A 16,739-nucleotide genomic window follows, 5' to 3' on the forward strand; every position below is an offset into this window, starting at 1 on the left:
GCTTTCTATTCACAAGACCAGCCATTGACCATTGCCCTTTGTTTTCTGTTACTAAGCCAAATTACCCTGTATTCCCATAGGCTTTTACTTTTTTGACCAGTCTGCCATGTTGTGTTCAGTTTTGATCTCCTTATTTGAGCAAGTTTTTTTTATTTCTTCCTTCACAGGATGTGAGCATTTATTGCCCATCCCTAATTGCCCAGAGGATAGCTAACAGTCAACCATATTGTTGTGAGTTTGGACTCATATGTAGATAGATCAGGAGAGGATTAGAAACTAAAAAAAAACTGCAGATGTTGGAATCCAATTTCGACAGGCAGGGGGATGGAAGAACACAGCAAGCCAGGCAGCATCAGAAGGTGCAGAAGTCAACATTTTGGGTGTAACCCTTCTTCGGGACCAGGGGTGGTTGTGGGGTGCAGGGTGGTGAAATGGGGATAGGTGAAGACAGCGTCCTACTTTATCTGCAGCTCCTCCCATACCCACTCCCAGTCCTGAAGAATGGTTACAACCAAAACATCAACTTCAGCACCTCCTGATGCTGCACAGCTTGCTATTTTCTTCCAGCCTCCTGCCTGTCTAGGTCAGGAAAGGATGACAGATTTCCTTCCCTAAAGGACATTAGCGAACCAGATGGGTTTTTCCTGACAATTGGCATTGGTTTCATGGTCATCAACAGATCTTATTTTCAGATTATTATTGAATTATTATTGAATTCCCCTGGATTAATAGTCTTGTGATAATACCATTGGGACATGACCTAGCTATAATGTTCTTGCTTTAGAGGGAGTGCAGCTAAAGTTTATCAAATATATTTCTGGGATGGCAGGATTGGCTTATGAGGAAAGATTCAGTTGGTTAAGATTTATTCATTGGCGTTTATAAGAAACAGGGGAGATCTAATAGAAACCTATAAACTTCTAATAGGACTAGATAGATTAGGAAGTTCTTTACGGTGGAGGAGCCGAGAACCAAATGAGATGAGGAGAACTTTCTTCACCCAGAGAATGGCGAGCCTGTAGAACTTGCTACCACAGAAGGTGGCTGAAGACAAAACATTTTCTATTTTCAAGGAGGAGGTCAATATTGCTTGTGGCTAATGGGATCAAGGGAAATGGCGGGGGGGTGGCATGGGGGTGGCGGGGGGGGGGGGGGGGAGGGGGTGGTGGTGAGCATAGGCTATTGAGCTTGATGATTGGCCATAATCATTTTGAATGGTGGAACAGGATTGAGGGGTTGATTGGCCTAATCCTGCTCTTACCTTCTATGTTTCTAAAAACAGGAGCAACTGTTTTTACAGTTATCTCATCTTATCACACTGCAATGGAAGTTCAAATGAGAGAAATAATGCTGTATCTTTGGCTTAATGATCTTCCAAATAGCCCCTTGAAGGAGAGAACAGTACTTGGCTCAGCTCACTACCGCAACTTATTATTGGGCATTAATCTCCAAGAAGTTGTGATTTATTTTTTAGTGCCTCATACCAAATACCAAAATGTGTGATTTATAGCCTGTCTCTTCTAATTTCTTTTCAATTTCCTGAGTGCTTGCATGTACGAATAGAGCAGTGAATCAATTCCCCAACAATTTAAATGTTTCCTTCATAATCACTACCTTTGATTTCATCCTAAAACATTTCACTGAGTTCATTTCAAAAATTGGAATGCAAAAGAACAATGTTTAGGGAATATCCTTCATCCAACCTCAGGAAGGGACAGCAACAAGAAGAAAAAGGGGTAAATCAAACAATGCTTAATAATAGGTGTTGATGCAGTGGGACATGGAGACTTCTGACAAGGAGGGCTATGAGATGCTTTTACATGGACCTCCAACAGATTAGACTTTGTTTTCATGTATGGAACACAGAGCCTGCTGCACAAATGTTACTAACATGTTGCATTTTCCAACCCCCAAATCCTCCAAGAAACAGATTTCTTTTAATTTCAAGAATATACTTTATTCATAAAATTATTTTGTATCTATACAATTGGTCATGCCATTCTTATGCACACATTGCATTTTTTTATATACAGAGATTGGATTAATCATTCGTATATACAAGTCTGGACACTGACCATCCAGGTATTCTGCTGAGGCTTCAGCAGGACCCAGTTACTGAGTGGGTCCCTGTTCTTAGGTGGGCAGACATTACACGGTGGTCTTTCTGCACTGCGCCTTGGCGGCAGCTGCCCCAAGCTTCAGCGTTTCCCTCAACACGTAGCCCTGGACCTTGGAATGACCCAGCCTGCAACACTCAGTCGGGGTCAGCTCCTTCAGCTGGAAGATCAACAAGTTTCAGACTGCCCAAAGAGCGTCTTCCACTGAGTTGATGATCCTCCAGGCACAGTTGATGTTCGTCTCGGTGTGCATCCCAGGGAACAGACCGTAGAGCACGGTGTCCCATGTCATGGAGCTGCTCGGGACGAACCTCTACAAACTCCACTGCATTCCTCTCCAGACTTCCTTTGCATAGGAAGGAGGTGTGTGACAGTCTCATCCCGTCCATAGCTGCTTCAAGGGCAGCGTGCGGTGCGGCAGAGAGTCCGAGCGTGCATAAGGGATCTCACATGCAGAGCCCTTCTCACCACCAGCCAAGCCATGTCTTGGTGCTGTTGGAAAGTTCTGGCGATGAGGCATTCTGCCAAATGACTTTGACAGTCTGCTCAGGGAACCGCTCAACAGGATCCGCCCTCTCCTTTTCCAAAAGGGTCTCAAGGACACTACGTGCTGACCACTTCCTGACGGACTTGTGGTCAAAGGGGTTTTTCTTCATAAGTTTCTCCATGAAGAACAGGAGATATGGAACAGTCCAACTACTTGGAGGTTATCATTTCATATAAGAGTGTGTTATCATATATTTATAATTCAATGTGAGAGGAAAGCAGCTCTGTGCCCTTGTACTGCTGATGACGCCTTTGGATTGGATTTGGGAATTGTATCAATTCCTGTTCTCATTCCTGATGAATGGCTTATGCCTGAAACACTGATTCTCCTGCTTCGTGGATGCTGCCTGACCTGCTGTGCTTTTCCAGCACCACACTCTTGACTTTGATCACCAGCATCTGCAGTTCTCACTTTTTCCCTTTGGGAATTGTTAACCAATGTGAGCTTTTAAGTGTCACCTATGCTTCATGGAGAGTCCTAGGATTAATTTGTAGGCATTAATATCTTGGTCAGGATTGTTTCTGGCCAAGATTTCTGATACACAATGTTGGACAGGCTACAAATGCCATAAGTGCCACCCATAGGTGAGTTCAAGGGCATGCATGTGCAAAGAGGCCCACCGCTACATTTCGGAATGACGGAAAAGACAGAGTAGTAAATCATACCATTAGTTATTCTGAGACATGCCAGGCTGTTATGATGACGCTGGAGCTTTGCTGACATTGCCTTCTGTGGATCGAAGTTGCAGGCAGTTGCCGCCTGTAGAGTATACCGTGAGATGTTGGGCGATGATCTCCAACATGAAAGAATAGAAAAAGACTTCAGGAAATTGCAATCACTAGTTGAGCATTCTGACTTTCAAGTCAGGAGTCGGCACCATCTAGTTTCTCACGGGTAACTGACAGAATAGCAAACTGCACAGAAATGAGGTGAGACTCTCTAATAATTAAATGTTTATGCTTGGAAACTGGAACCTCGCAGATTACTGGCAAAGTTCTCACTGAGCCATTGAAACCGTAGCGGGAGAGTCAGACTTTCTCATTCTTGCTGTATTTTCCAACTTTATCACCATTGCTTACATTGATGGGAAAGTTCCACTAATTGATCCCATAAACAGCTGAAGTATTTCTTCAAACAATAATGCATCAACTACAGATTTATAAACTGAGAGAAAGGTATTGCAAAACCCTGCAGGGCTTGGACAAGATATTTCATCTAAAACTCGGGCATTTGCTAAGATCGGTGCAGCTTCAACAACATTCTTAAGAAGCTTGACACCATCCAGAACAAAGCAGTCCACTTGATTGGCAGCACATCCATAAACATTCAGTCATTCCAGCACCAACTGTCAGTAGCAGCGGTGTACACTACCTACAAAATGCACTTCAGAAATTTGCCAAAGATCCTGAGACAGCACCTTCCAAACTAATCCAATTTCAAAACCCCAAGGGCAGCAGACATATAGGAACACCACTGCCTGCACATTCCCTTCTAAGGCACTCATCATCCTGACTTAGAAATATATCATCGTTCCCTCACTGTCTCTGGATCGAGTTCCTGAAATTCCCTCCCTAACGGCACTGTGAGTCTACCTACAACATGTGGACTACAGCGGATCAAGAAAGCAGCTCACCAACATCTTCACAAGGGCAACTAGGGATTGACAATAAAACTTGGCACAATCAATCAGAGATGCCCATGTCCCATGAGTAATTACAAAAAATAGTCACATTGAATCCGAAAATCATGACCTTGAATTTTAGAGAGGGAAACACAATGAAATCCATCAGAAATGATGGACTTCAGCAAAAAGGCTTGTATTTATATAAGGTTTTTAAAATAGTGAAGCATTACAAGGCGCTTCACAGGAATATTATCAAACAAAATTTGACTCAACTACACAGGTCATAAAGTCACAGAGTCACAGAGATGTACAGTACGGAATAGACCCTTCAGTCAAACTCATCCATACCAACCAGATATCCTAAATAAATCGAGTCCCATTTGTCAGAATTTGGCCTATATCCCTCTAAACCCTTCCTATTTATATACTCATCCACATGCTTTTTATATTATAATTTGTAATTATACTAGCCTCCACCACTTCTTCTGGCAGATTATTCATTACACGCACTACCCTCTACATGAAAACGTTGTCCCTTAGGTCTTTTAAATCTTTTGCTTCTCACCTTAAAGCTATGCCCTTTGGTTTGGACTACACCACCCCTGGGAAAAGACCATGCCTATTAACCCTATCCATGTTGCTCATGATTTTATAAACCACTATAAGGCCACCTCTCGGCCTCCAATGCTCCAGGAAAAACAGACCCAGTCTATTCAACCTCTCCCTATAGCTCAAACCCTCCAATCCTCGCAACATCCTTGTAAATCTATTCTTAAACCTTTCAAGTTTCACAACATCCTTCTTATAGCAGGGACACCAGAACTGCACAAAGTATTCCAAATGTGGCCTAACCAATGTCCTGTACCTTTCAACGCCTATACTCAATGCACTGACTAATAAAGGCCAGAGCAAATTTGGGCCTTTCTTTCTTATGTTTACATTCCCAAATGTGTGAGGCAATTGTGCAAGCAAGACCATCAAATGTTTACTCTCTTTATGAATCTTATCATTCCATTAGCAGCAGACTCACTCCATTCACCTCGGAGCACTGATGGCCAATTCAGGCTTGTTGATCACAGAAAGATCAATGAGGTCCTACAATCACATCAGTGGTACCATCTCTCTCATTGAGGTTTAACAATCTGTCCAATCAGCATACATTATCACTTGTTCCTCAAACTCTCATTAGTTGGTGCTCATATGCTTTACATATTTCAAACACACGAACAGGACTAAGGGACTTAGCCAATTGGTCCATGGGCGATATGTGCCTCACTTCCATTTAAATGTCCATATTTATCAATATAATTTATCATTTGAAACACCTCAGTTTCATCACTCAATGTTTTGAACCCAGGCCAATAAGAAGCGAGTTTTTGAAACAAGGCCACCTAATTTAACCTTTGAAGCCCCAGTATAATTCTATTGATCCCAGGCTATCAGTCATCAGTAACTGTTTTCAGATTGTTCAATAAAGATGTGGAATATCCATTTCAGTGAGTGGAGAGGAAGGGTGATTCTGTAATTGGAATTGCAAAATCTGATCCAGAGTGTGATTCCTGATGCCATTGCCAAAGTGACTCTGAATGAAGTCAGTGAATTATTTGCATGAGACTGCAAAGACAAATTATTTGACAGTTTATAAAACATTTTGACTATGGATAAATGTATCCTTGTGGAATTAATTTGTTCAATAATATGTTACATTGGCTTGATTAAAATTACAGATAGTGCATTTTTTTCATATTTCAAGGTAGCATTCCAACATCAACAGTTCACATTTTATACACAGTACATAAGCTGAACACTGTTTCTGGAAGGATTTTTTGAGACTTTATTCAGCAACATATACTGAGACTTTTAAACTGAAATAAAAGAGAAAAAATGCATCTTGGTAAATTAATCTTTTATTTTTAAAAGGTACTGAAAAATTACAAAATACCACTTGTATACTATTACTTATAATATTATCCTATTTTGAACCTAACTAAAATCTAAATCAGCACAACATCAATTATAATATGCTTATTACTTAAAACTGCAAAATATTGCAATGCTATCATTTGGTTTCTGGAAATAATAACTTTTCCTAAGTATGTGACAGAGAAAAAATGTTGATCCAGCCTGACACTCTTACAAAATCTAACAGAATCTAGACTGTGTAAGACAAATGATACCTGCATGAGGAAACATCATTTCAGTGAAAAAGAATATTGCTTAAATAAAGGAGCTAGTAGGAATGCTTCAAAGCAGGACACATTCCTGGTGTTGGCTTCATACAGTGCATTTTGATCATAAATTTTAATCGTCGTGTAAACCAATATGTTCTGTGGTAAAATTTTATGTTCAATATTATATATTGGAAATAATTAAAGAGAGGTTATATTTTGAGTCTATTTCATATTTTTAAAATATAGATGCAAACATATTAAATATATTTATACACTAATATTGTTTGTAGTGACTTGTGCAGTATTTGTACATTTGTTGCAGAATTATTTATGTAGAATTTGTATCATCAAACCACACCAAATGGCCGAATTGGTCAATGCCTGTATGCTATGCTTCATCCTGTTCCCATTCTCCTTCAATTAAATCTCTCCTTCATATCCTTCCATTCCTTTCTGCCCACCGCTCATATATTCATTCAATCAGTTATATTTTAAATGAATTCATCTATTCACTTTAGCTACTTTCTGCTGTAGTGCACTTCAGATGTTAATCATTGTCTGGGTAAAGGCATTTCTCCTGAACTCCCTTCTGGTATTAAACGTGGCCATCTTATATTTATTGCTCTTTTTATTAAATTCCTCCAACTGTGAATACATGGGTATGGATCTATTAAAGGATTGCAGTTGCTAAATTGTATTGATATCATGTTGAGGATATTGCCACAAAGTTCAAGAAGGAAAATTGTATTAAATTATAATCTCTCCTCGACCATGGTGTTAGGAGTATTCTACACAATGTTGTTATGTTGGGGGTGAGATAAGACAAAAATCTATCAATGCAGATCATGTAACACTCAAGAACTCTATGTATTTGGTCAGCTTTGTGGTGAGATTAGAATGAAAATTAACATTCAAAGTGGACTTTGAAAATTAAATTGAAATCCAAGAATTGTGCACTCTTGAGACTAGCCAGCAGTCAGGGAGCAAATCAGAAAACACTTCTAATGATCAATCTCACCCTGTGTTACTTATTGTCAATGAACTGTGCTTCAATAGGCTCAAACCATGCAACCAAATTGAATATTGATTTCAAATCAATTGATTGAATTTGAGTATTGCTGAAACAGACAGTGCAGGTATAATGATAGATAGGTAAGCCATACATCCCAAAAACTGGCTAATTTTAGTAAATAATCTATTCTTTTGGTTGTTTGTAACCAGCAACATGTTGACAATACCCAATAGTATTCTGCTTGCAAAACTGAAAAACATAGTGTGATTCCACCATTGGGCAGCATTTGCTAAATAATTATGAGCGTGCTAAGAATAGTGCTGGCAACCAATTTAAGATTGTCAATCAGGCTTACAAAGTGACACGCTTGTGTATACTGGAAGCTACCTACTTCAATTCAGTAAAAACCAGCAGACAGCCAGTTTTTGGTTAATTTCCCAGAACAATGCCTTGACCAATCAGAGTCATCTTTTCTGGTTTCAATTTAAACAAAGTTTGGCAGTTAACCGTCAATCATCATACAATTACCAGCATTTGCGCGATTTTGCTTTTATCATCAAGCAACAAACTGGGACAACAATATGTGCTGAAAGAGATCCAGGTGGCATTCTCACTGCATTGGAGGGATATTGCTCCTATGCAACTCTTGAGACCAGGGTTATTGTGACATCACTGTTGGTGTGTAAAGTCCCTTGGTCCTTGTGACATGGCATTTTTCAATGTCCTTATAACATGTTACTGCTTGGCCCTAAGATGTATTCTCTAACCAAAATGGAAATGGTAATGATAACACCGAGCACCTGTTAGCACCTTCTGCACTCATGCTTTGCTTCAATTCAAGTTGCACCCATGAGAACATATGATGAAAATGCTGACCAATTATATTTGTCAAATTCAATTGCACAAATACCTGGGCATTGTAATAAATTTTTAGCATTATCAATGTATAACATATTCAATATTGTGCTTATCATAATAGGAGTTACAAATGGTCTGGTTGCAATGTGCGATTAAAATTTAGTAGATTAAAGAGTTGCCACTTTTGCTTCTGCATTAAAATGTGTTTGTCAGTTTGTAATCTGGGTGCATCATTCTTTTTCTGCTATAATACACCAATTGCCATGATCATAAGAAGAATTGAGGATGTGAAGTTCTTGTACATTTTCTTCAATTAGCTGAGCCAATTCTCCTTCCCTGAAGACATGATAATATCTCATTAATTCTGTAGCATCTGCAAATTCCTCCTGCTTATCATCCAAAGCCACAGATCTGGTACTGTCAATCCCAGAATCTGGTGACTCTGTGGTGGATGTCCTCTTAAAATAACTTGTACTTTCCTTGGATCTTGTTGCTTCATCATTTTTCTGAAAAATCTGTCTGTTAGCCTGATATGGATTTAGGATCTCTTGTCTACAGGATTTGCTTTGATGGCTCCCTTGCTTTTCTTTCAAACTGTTCTCTAACCATTGTGATTCTTTATGGTTTGGATTTTCAGTGAATACTTCATCTTCAAAACTGTCTCTCTTCATTAATGGTGGACAATCCCCATCCAAACTGCAGTGCCTAGAAGGTAAACCCAAGTTCCCCACAGGCTGTAGGTTGTTCTTCCACTTGTGGATGACCTCTGGTGATTTCCTCATTGATTTAAAGTGATCAATATGTGTCTGCATTGCAGCCTCGTCAAGAGATTTAGAAAAGAACCATGAACAAAGTGACTTACCTAGATTCTTGTAAAATGGATGCTCTTGATCTTCAGACATCCTGGAGCAGCAATTTTCTAACAAGGTGTGGTTGTTAGTTCTGTATGAAAGTATTGTGTGTTGATCCTGCCTGAGAGACAACATTGCACTGGCCTCAGTTGGATCTGTTTTCATTTGATCTTTATCTTGTGCTTTGACTGTGTTCGCAGTTATGGGTTTGTTGTGGCCTTGACCAGACTCTGATGACGGTCGAGAACACAAGGATCGGTTCCAAGGAACAAAGATGTCCTGTTTTTCAAAATGGCGGTGTTTTTGTTCCATTGCCCACACGTAAATCATCATCTGTCCTCCATGGTGCAAAGTCCTTGTCATTTCTTTTATTGCTCGTATACGCCTGCCTTTTGTTGAGAAATGGTGAATCACTACAATAAGAAATGATAGGGTTCATTTATAATGATTTTCACAATTGGAGAACATTCCCAGGGCAATGGGGAAAGAACACAGGAAGGGGTTTAAATTGGTAGCTTTGATAAGGCAAATACAACAAGCCAAATAACCTGCTTTTTCATCATTTGATTCTATCATCACTGAGTTGATTGACAAGATGTATAAACCCTAAAACATATATGAATACTTCCATCATGAATATATGGCTGCAACCTACTAATTTATAAAATAACATTCAACAACTTCATCAGCACTTTGGAATATAAGTAGCATTACTAACCATGCTGACAGCATTAAACTTCACACCTCTTATACAATGGATCCAAGCATGTTATAGGATCATATCAAGCTGGTCATTTGACACATTTCAACCAATTCATCCCATTCTGCTGCTTTTTCTCCCAGCACAACAAACATACTTTTCTCATTTTCAATTTCATTAGGAAGTTACTATTGAATATGTTTCCACTTGCATTTCAGTGCATTCTTTTTGAAATATAAAAGCTGCATATCTATAACCTAAACTTGGTGAAAATATTGTGGTCAAAAGTGAAAAATAACATGCTTTCAACCATTGTCATCTCAATAAGGGATTGAGAGTTACTAATACGGTCAATAATCTTACATTGGCATTTCAAAAATAAGGAGATCAAACCAGTTAATGGAATAGTCGGTGGGTATTAGCAATAGCTCATACCTCATAAAGCAAAAAGCAGCATCACTTTGAAGTTGCCTCCCTCACCTCCAACATCTCTAAAGCTGAGTTTTTGAAGAAATGAGGACAGAGGAATTATTTGGTATCTGGAGAGTTGAACACAGTTGGGGCATAGTGAAAGGAGGAAGCTGCTGACTTAGCTACTTCGTTCAAAACTCCATAATCAACAACACAATGCAAAACCAGATTTAATGATTTGACTAGGATAGACAAGATAACCACATTCAGCTGCCAGATTTGGAGCTTTCTAGCTAGTACTGCACCAAAATCTAAAGATCAGTTGGAATTGAGGGGAATTCCTAAAAACATGGCTGATTTTGCGTTCCTCAGCCTGGCTCAGGGAGCCCAGCTTTTCTGCTTCTGTGGATAGACCCTCCTAGAGGCCCACTGCCAGGTACCTCTTCAACCATTCTAAAAATAATCTGGTCAGGCAGGAAGCCCTTCTGGGGTCAATCCTATGCTTAAATTATGTTTTGCTATTTCATTATGCACCTAGACCAGGCACTGACTCAATTAAATGCATTAGCAGAGATCCTGAGTTTGGTTGTTGACACAGTGGGACAGAGAACTAGAACAAGAGGTCTTTGTCCCAGTATCTTCTCACCACACAAAGGAGTTGAATTTTGCCCAGTCAAAGAGTGAGAGATTGACTGGAGAGTTCCCACCTGATGTGTTAACTTGTTTTCATTTGAGCAGCTGTGTATTTCCAGCATTCACTATTTTGTTGTAGTTATTATGCAAAAGAAGTGGGTGAATTATTGATTGGTGCAAACTATTTCCTAACCCCTGACTAAATATTGACAACAGCACATCTATTAAAGATTAACTTTCCCATTGCAAAATGGACCACTGTCCATAATAAAGAGAATTGGCAGCACTAATCCCAAAACACAAACTCAAGCACTCCTTTATCTAAGAAACAACTACATTGGAATTCAAATTGAATTTGATTAGGTCTTATTTGAAATAAACCTGATGAAATATGGATCAGTTTGAAGATACAGCCTTGATCCACTTTGCATGACTAAACTTTGTGATTTTTTTTTGTTTCACTCTAATAAGATTTCATTTTAAAATGAAAAATAAAACTCACAGGTTTCAGCTATTACAAAAAGGCTTAACTAAGGATAATTTAACCAAGTTATGATAAAACATAAGTCATATATTTAATGAAAATTATGTAAGTTTTTATGTTAAATAAAGTTAAAATAGCTTTATTTTCAGAACATATTTTTGATTATTATTATTATAGGGAATCTAATCTGTGTTTGCCAATATTATACAATTGCACATATTGGAGGATGATTTCAATAATGACTCTCTGCATTGCCTGGAGTGCATTCAATACTTTTATAGGACAAACAGGAAAATTGTTGAGTGGGGTTGTGGGAATCTGGGGAGGCAATCCAATTTTAATAGTTCACTGCTTTTTTTTAAATCTTCACTCAAGATTTCAGTTGTTTGCTTATATAGATGGAGTTCCTTACCTGCAAAAGGCACAGACCCAGAGCAGCAATATCAGTGTGCCAAATGAAACTGGGTAAAGGCGTTGTGCCTTGGACTCCTCAGAACAGAAGCCAAGTGAAGAAGCAGCTAACAGTCACAGCTATGACATCCTTTTCATGCACACAGTCTACACTTGGGGCCTCTGTCTGATGTGACAGAGGCCTGGTCTATCTGCAGATATATTCTTGACTCTGCCTCTACCACATGGCACAGTGATGGGAATCAAGCCATGTAATAATCTAAGGCACCAATACAAAGGTAGAAGAGCAGGTAGCACACTCCCAATGCAATCTATTTAATATGCAGTAGTGCTGGGTGAGTGGACACAAGGAATGGAAAATCAGGCCACCTCTCTAATCTACATCAAAATCATGAATACCCTTTATAAAGAATTTACAACTTTCCTATATTTAGTGCATGAAAAATTAATCTCACTATGGCTGGATAAAAAAGTTATCAAAAGATATCAGCTCACTTGTGTCTTATATTCTAGTATATGATCATGTGATCTCTTCTCTTACCTCCAACAGAGATGATTGCATTAAAACACTGATCCCTGAACGGAAGAATTAGGTTATCACAAACCAGGACTTCATGACCATGTCTTTTGGCAATTTCCACCAAGGGGCTGCAATAATCACTGCCCAGCTTATAAGCCTGGCTGTTAACATTAAGATACTTTCCAATTCCACAACCTGCAGTAGAGAAAGACCACCATTAATGCCAACTTATTGCTTCTTACAATGACACTTAAAGGAATTAAGTTTAAATATGATACAAAGGGTATACCACAATCTGGTGCATCTAGCAGGGAATGCAGGCTGAAAAATGATTTTCCATCTGTGCATTGCCCATAAATGAACTGCTCTCATAAGCTAATAAAAGGTTATCTCATTAAAACTTTGAAATGTTACGGCTGCCACATTGCTCATAAGATATTCAGAGAGTGGAGAGTTTGGCAAGCAGGTCTTTATGACATACCAATGTTTTACCAGGAATTGGGCTAACATCAGTGACAGACTCGGAGCAGAGCAATCGAGGCATACAGACTATACAAATAGTGGACAAAGTAGTACAGAATTTTATAGACAGAGGTTTGGACAGTTGTTCACTTATGACTAAGAGTTCCAAATAAAATGTTGTTTCCTTAGAGCCATAAGGAAGAACACACAGAAACACAGAGAATAGTAATTATTGAGAAACAGCAGCCAAATACTGTGGTCCACCATGGAACCAATTTTTTTAAAAGAAAGTAAAATTCAATTGTTGCATAGGAGATTTAATATGTTAGTAACCTGATTTGAAAATGGTGAGGAAAATATCAGATTGTTTCCATTAATCTCACACTATATGAGGACTGGGAGTTTGAGAAAGACAATGTACGGCTTTAGGACTGATGCAGAAGAAAAGGGTTCACACAACTTACAACATGTAATTTATTTTAGCAGAGCTGCCAATAACAAGTTTGCAAATGAGCACATTCCAAGGGCTCGGACAACGCGTTAAGAAATGCACTAAAACCTGTGCAACTGTTGCTAAGTTCAACAGAGAAAGACAATTGTCTCCACCATAGTACAAGTACGGGCCGGAAACCATGAGAAATGTTTGGCCTTATGTACCAGAACATGTTTGACATGAAATGCAAATGCACATTGCAAATATTATCTGAAATGGCAAGTCTATGAGATACCTTGTGCACTTTACTGTAAGAAGTGTATCTGCACTGCACTGATGCAATGTACAATTTGAATTATGCATGCACTTTCACAAATATTCTGAATTAAGTATATGTTTGGAAAACAAAATTCAGGGAACGTATCCATTGACATTCCTGATACAACCAATGAATTTGAGACAGAGCAAGATGTAAGGAAAATCTTAAGAGTCTGTTAAATCAGCAAAACAGGTCTGTTTGAATAAATTACTGCAGCAAATAGTCTACACAGTTTGTCTGAAGAAACAGTCTCCATGAACAATAGCACACAAAGCTCATTATTGAAACTGCATCAATTTTTTCTGGTAATAGCACAGTAAGTCCTCAATCAAAATTCTATGAGTGGAGGATAGTTACATAAAAGTGATCTTTGTAAAATCAAAGTTAAAAATCACACAACACTAGGTTATAGTCCAACAGGTTTATTTGGAAGTACCAGCTTTTAGAGCACTGCTCCTTCGTTAGGTAGCTGTGGAGCTGGATTATAAGACAGAGAATTTATAGCAAAAGAGCACAGTGTCATACATGCAATTGATATGATATATTGAACAAATAAGACTTAGGTTTGTTCAATATATCATGTCAGTTGCATCCATGACATTGTGATCCTTTGCTATAAACTCTGTGTCTTTTGATCGTACTCCACAGCTACCTGATGAAGGAGTCATGCTCCGAAAGCTAGTACTTCCAATTAAACCTGTTGGACTATAACCCTGGTGTTGTGTGATTTTTAACTTTGTCCACCCCAGTCCAACATCAGCACCTCCACATCGACCATAAAATTAATCACAGTCAGTTAGAGCAGAGTGGTCTCTGTGTATGATTGAAAGAGGTGCCAAGAATGGTGGTGTGATAATATTCAGTCCATTTCAGCTGGCTCATAAAATCATTAAATTTGAAAGCAAATGCTGGATTGTAGTGTATTCCTAGAGAAATATTAATACAACCATATTGTTACCAATCAAAGCAAAGTTTCCAAAAGTGAAAATATTAAAATAAAAAAATCTTTTGTTAAGTTACTGTAATGTCTAATTTGTAATTTTTTTTCTTAGTGAATTTCATTTTCTGGGTTCATTCTTATGCTCATATACTCCTGCTGACTGATGTAGAGTGGAAGTATTTTCATAATTTCAAACTAAATGAATTCCCATAATGAATCAAAGCCATTGCATGAGGTCGGTTTGGTGTTTTTACAGGCTGGCCATATCTGATTTCCTTTTGTTTCAAGACCTGACTTAGTAGTTTCCCACTAACCTTTGGCAATTACTATTTGTAGTTGTGTAATTGTTCAGTTGAAAATGGCAACACATATTAGACAGCATCAATGTTTAATTCTTAGTCTTCACTGATCTTAGCTAAGGTAGCAATAGAAATGCTAAACTCTTCTACCATGTCCCTGAATTAGTAAGACAGAAATCAGCTATATTCTTAAGCACAGTGCAGTAATTCCCATATTTGACAGTGTGTGAAAGCTAGATATGTACAGCATTTGGTTCATCTGTAAAGGTCATTGAACTCCCTTAAGTATCATTGTCTTTAGTCCAATTGTGAAACATTCATAAGAGGAATGGGTCAGTAAACTCTGTCCTCAGATCGATCAGGAGAGGTGTTGGATTCAGAATGCCAGAAGGGGAAGGGGAAGGGGAAATTGGCAAGTAATTAAAAAACCCTTGCTATTTTCATTCTCTAACACATAGATACAGGGACTGAACCATAAATCACCAAAGTTTGAGAGACAAACTGACATGTCTCTGAACCAGTTCAAAACATGGATAGCAGTGCAAGGAAGCAGTGCTTGTTCAATCATAAAGCCACAGTTATTTTGGTTTTGGGAGATTTGATACAAGAATATGCTCCATTCCGAAGTGTAGGGGCTTCTGAAATTGAAACATTCAACAGGACAACGGTCAAAAGATTTTTATTTACACATATAGCATTTTCCAATGAAGTACTTTTAATATGTAGTCACTTCAATCATAACTTGCCAAAGGTTTTGAAAACAAGCATAAAAAAATGTTCTTTAGCGAAACAATTGTCCCAGACTCCTATTTCTGACTGGAGCATTCCAAACACATCTATCCCAAATTCTCTACAAGCTCAAAGCTAGTTAGCTTATTCCCTTTGTAGAACAGTGCCAGGCATACACGGATTGAATTTGGTTGCCTTTTTGATAGCACTTCATTAACAGGAGAGGACATAAACCTGTGTGGAGTTTGCATGTTCTCTCCACGTCTCAGTGAGTTTCCACCAGGTGCTCTGGTTTCCTCCCACAGTTCAAAGATGTGCAGGTTTGTTGGATTGGTTACGCTAAATTGTCCATATTGTCCGGGATATGTAGACTAGGTGGACTAGGCATGAGAAATGTGAAGTTACAGGGATAGGGCAGGAAGCTGGATCTGGGTGGGATGTTTTTCGGATTGTCGGAGCAGACACAATGGGCCCAACGGCCTCATTCTGTACTGTTGGGATTCTATGATTCTCTGATTCTAATATTAACAAATATGGACATTATAGATACATTATTAAAATTTCACTGTTAAAGTGTCCAAGCCATATAAAAACCATCCAATTCACAAAAAAGAGGGGCATCAAATTATTAATTTCTGTTGGCAGGTTCTGTATCTTGTACATGAATGTAAACAACAATAGCATGTGTTCATGTAAATAGAATTTACATTTATATAGTTCCAAGGTGATTCACAGGTGGAAAATAAAGCAATGCAATTGAAGAATACTTAGAGAAATCCCATTTACTAATACTTTGGAAAGCATTAAGTTTGTTGTAATTTCTTACCAATATCAGCGATAAGGCTGCCTGGTTCTTGGTCCAGGAGAAACTGTCGGACGCTGGGCCATGCCTTACTTCGGAGTTCGTTGAAGTATGGTGCTGTTTGCTTATAAACATTATGAACATGGGCTTCTTCCAACTGAATGGCTTCTAATTCCATCCTGTGATTTAAAGAAAAATTGGAGTTTAGAATAATACCATATCTGTGCACTTCATGTAACCTATTCAATCAGATTTGACTCATTTAACTATGAGTGTTGGCTCCTCTACCTTGATTGTATTCAGTGTGGTTTTGTCTCTATTTGTAATCCAATTACTTCAAAGGTATAGTCCAGGTCAAGACTGTTTATGAGAATTAAGTGCCTGAAGCTTTACCTCCACAATTTGTCATCATTTGC

General features: G+C 38.5%; 1 protein-coding gene across 1 annotated transcript; it reads right to left on the minus strand.

Annotated features, from left to right (window-relative positions):
• Nucleotides 1-8,542: 8,542 nt before the first annotated feature.
• LOC132819194 (probable tRNA methyltransferase 9B) lies at nucleotides 8,543-16,501 on the minus strand. Its single transcript, XM_060830644.1, has 3 exons — nucleotides 16,348-16,501; nucleotides 12,361-12,534; nucleotides 8,543-9,593 (listed from the first exon to the last, which is right to left on the minus strand). The coding sequence occupies exons 1-3, from the start codon at nucleotides 16,499-16,501 to the stop codon at nucleotides 8,560-8,562; spliced, it is 1,362 nt and encodes a 453-aa protein (XP_060686627.1). The 3' UTR covers nucleotides 8,543-8,559.
• Between the last annotated feature and the right edge of the window lie 238 nt (nucleotides 16,502-16,739).

This window comes from Hemiscyllium ocellatum, chromosome 1 (genome assembly GCF_020745735.1).
Source record: "Hemiscyllium ocellatum isolate sHemOce1 chromosome 1, sHemOce1.pat.X.cur, whole genome shotgun sequence".
NCBI lineage: Eukaryota > Metazoa > Chordata > Chondrichthyes > Orectolobiformes > Hemiscylliidae > Hemiscyllium > Hemiscyllium ocellatum.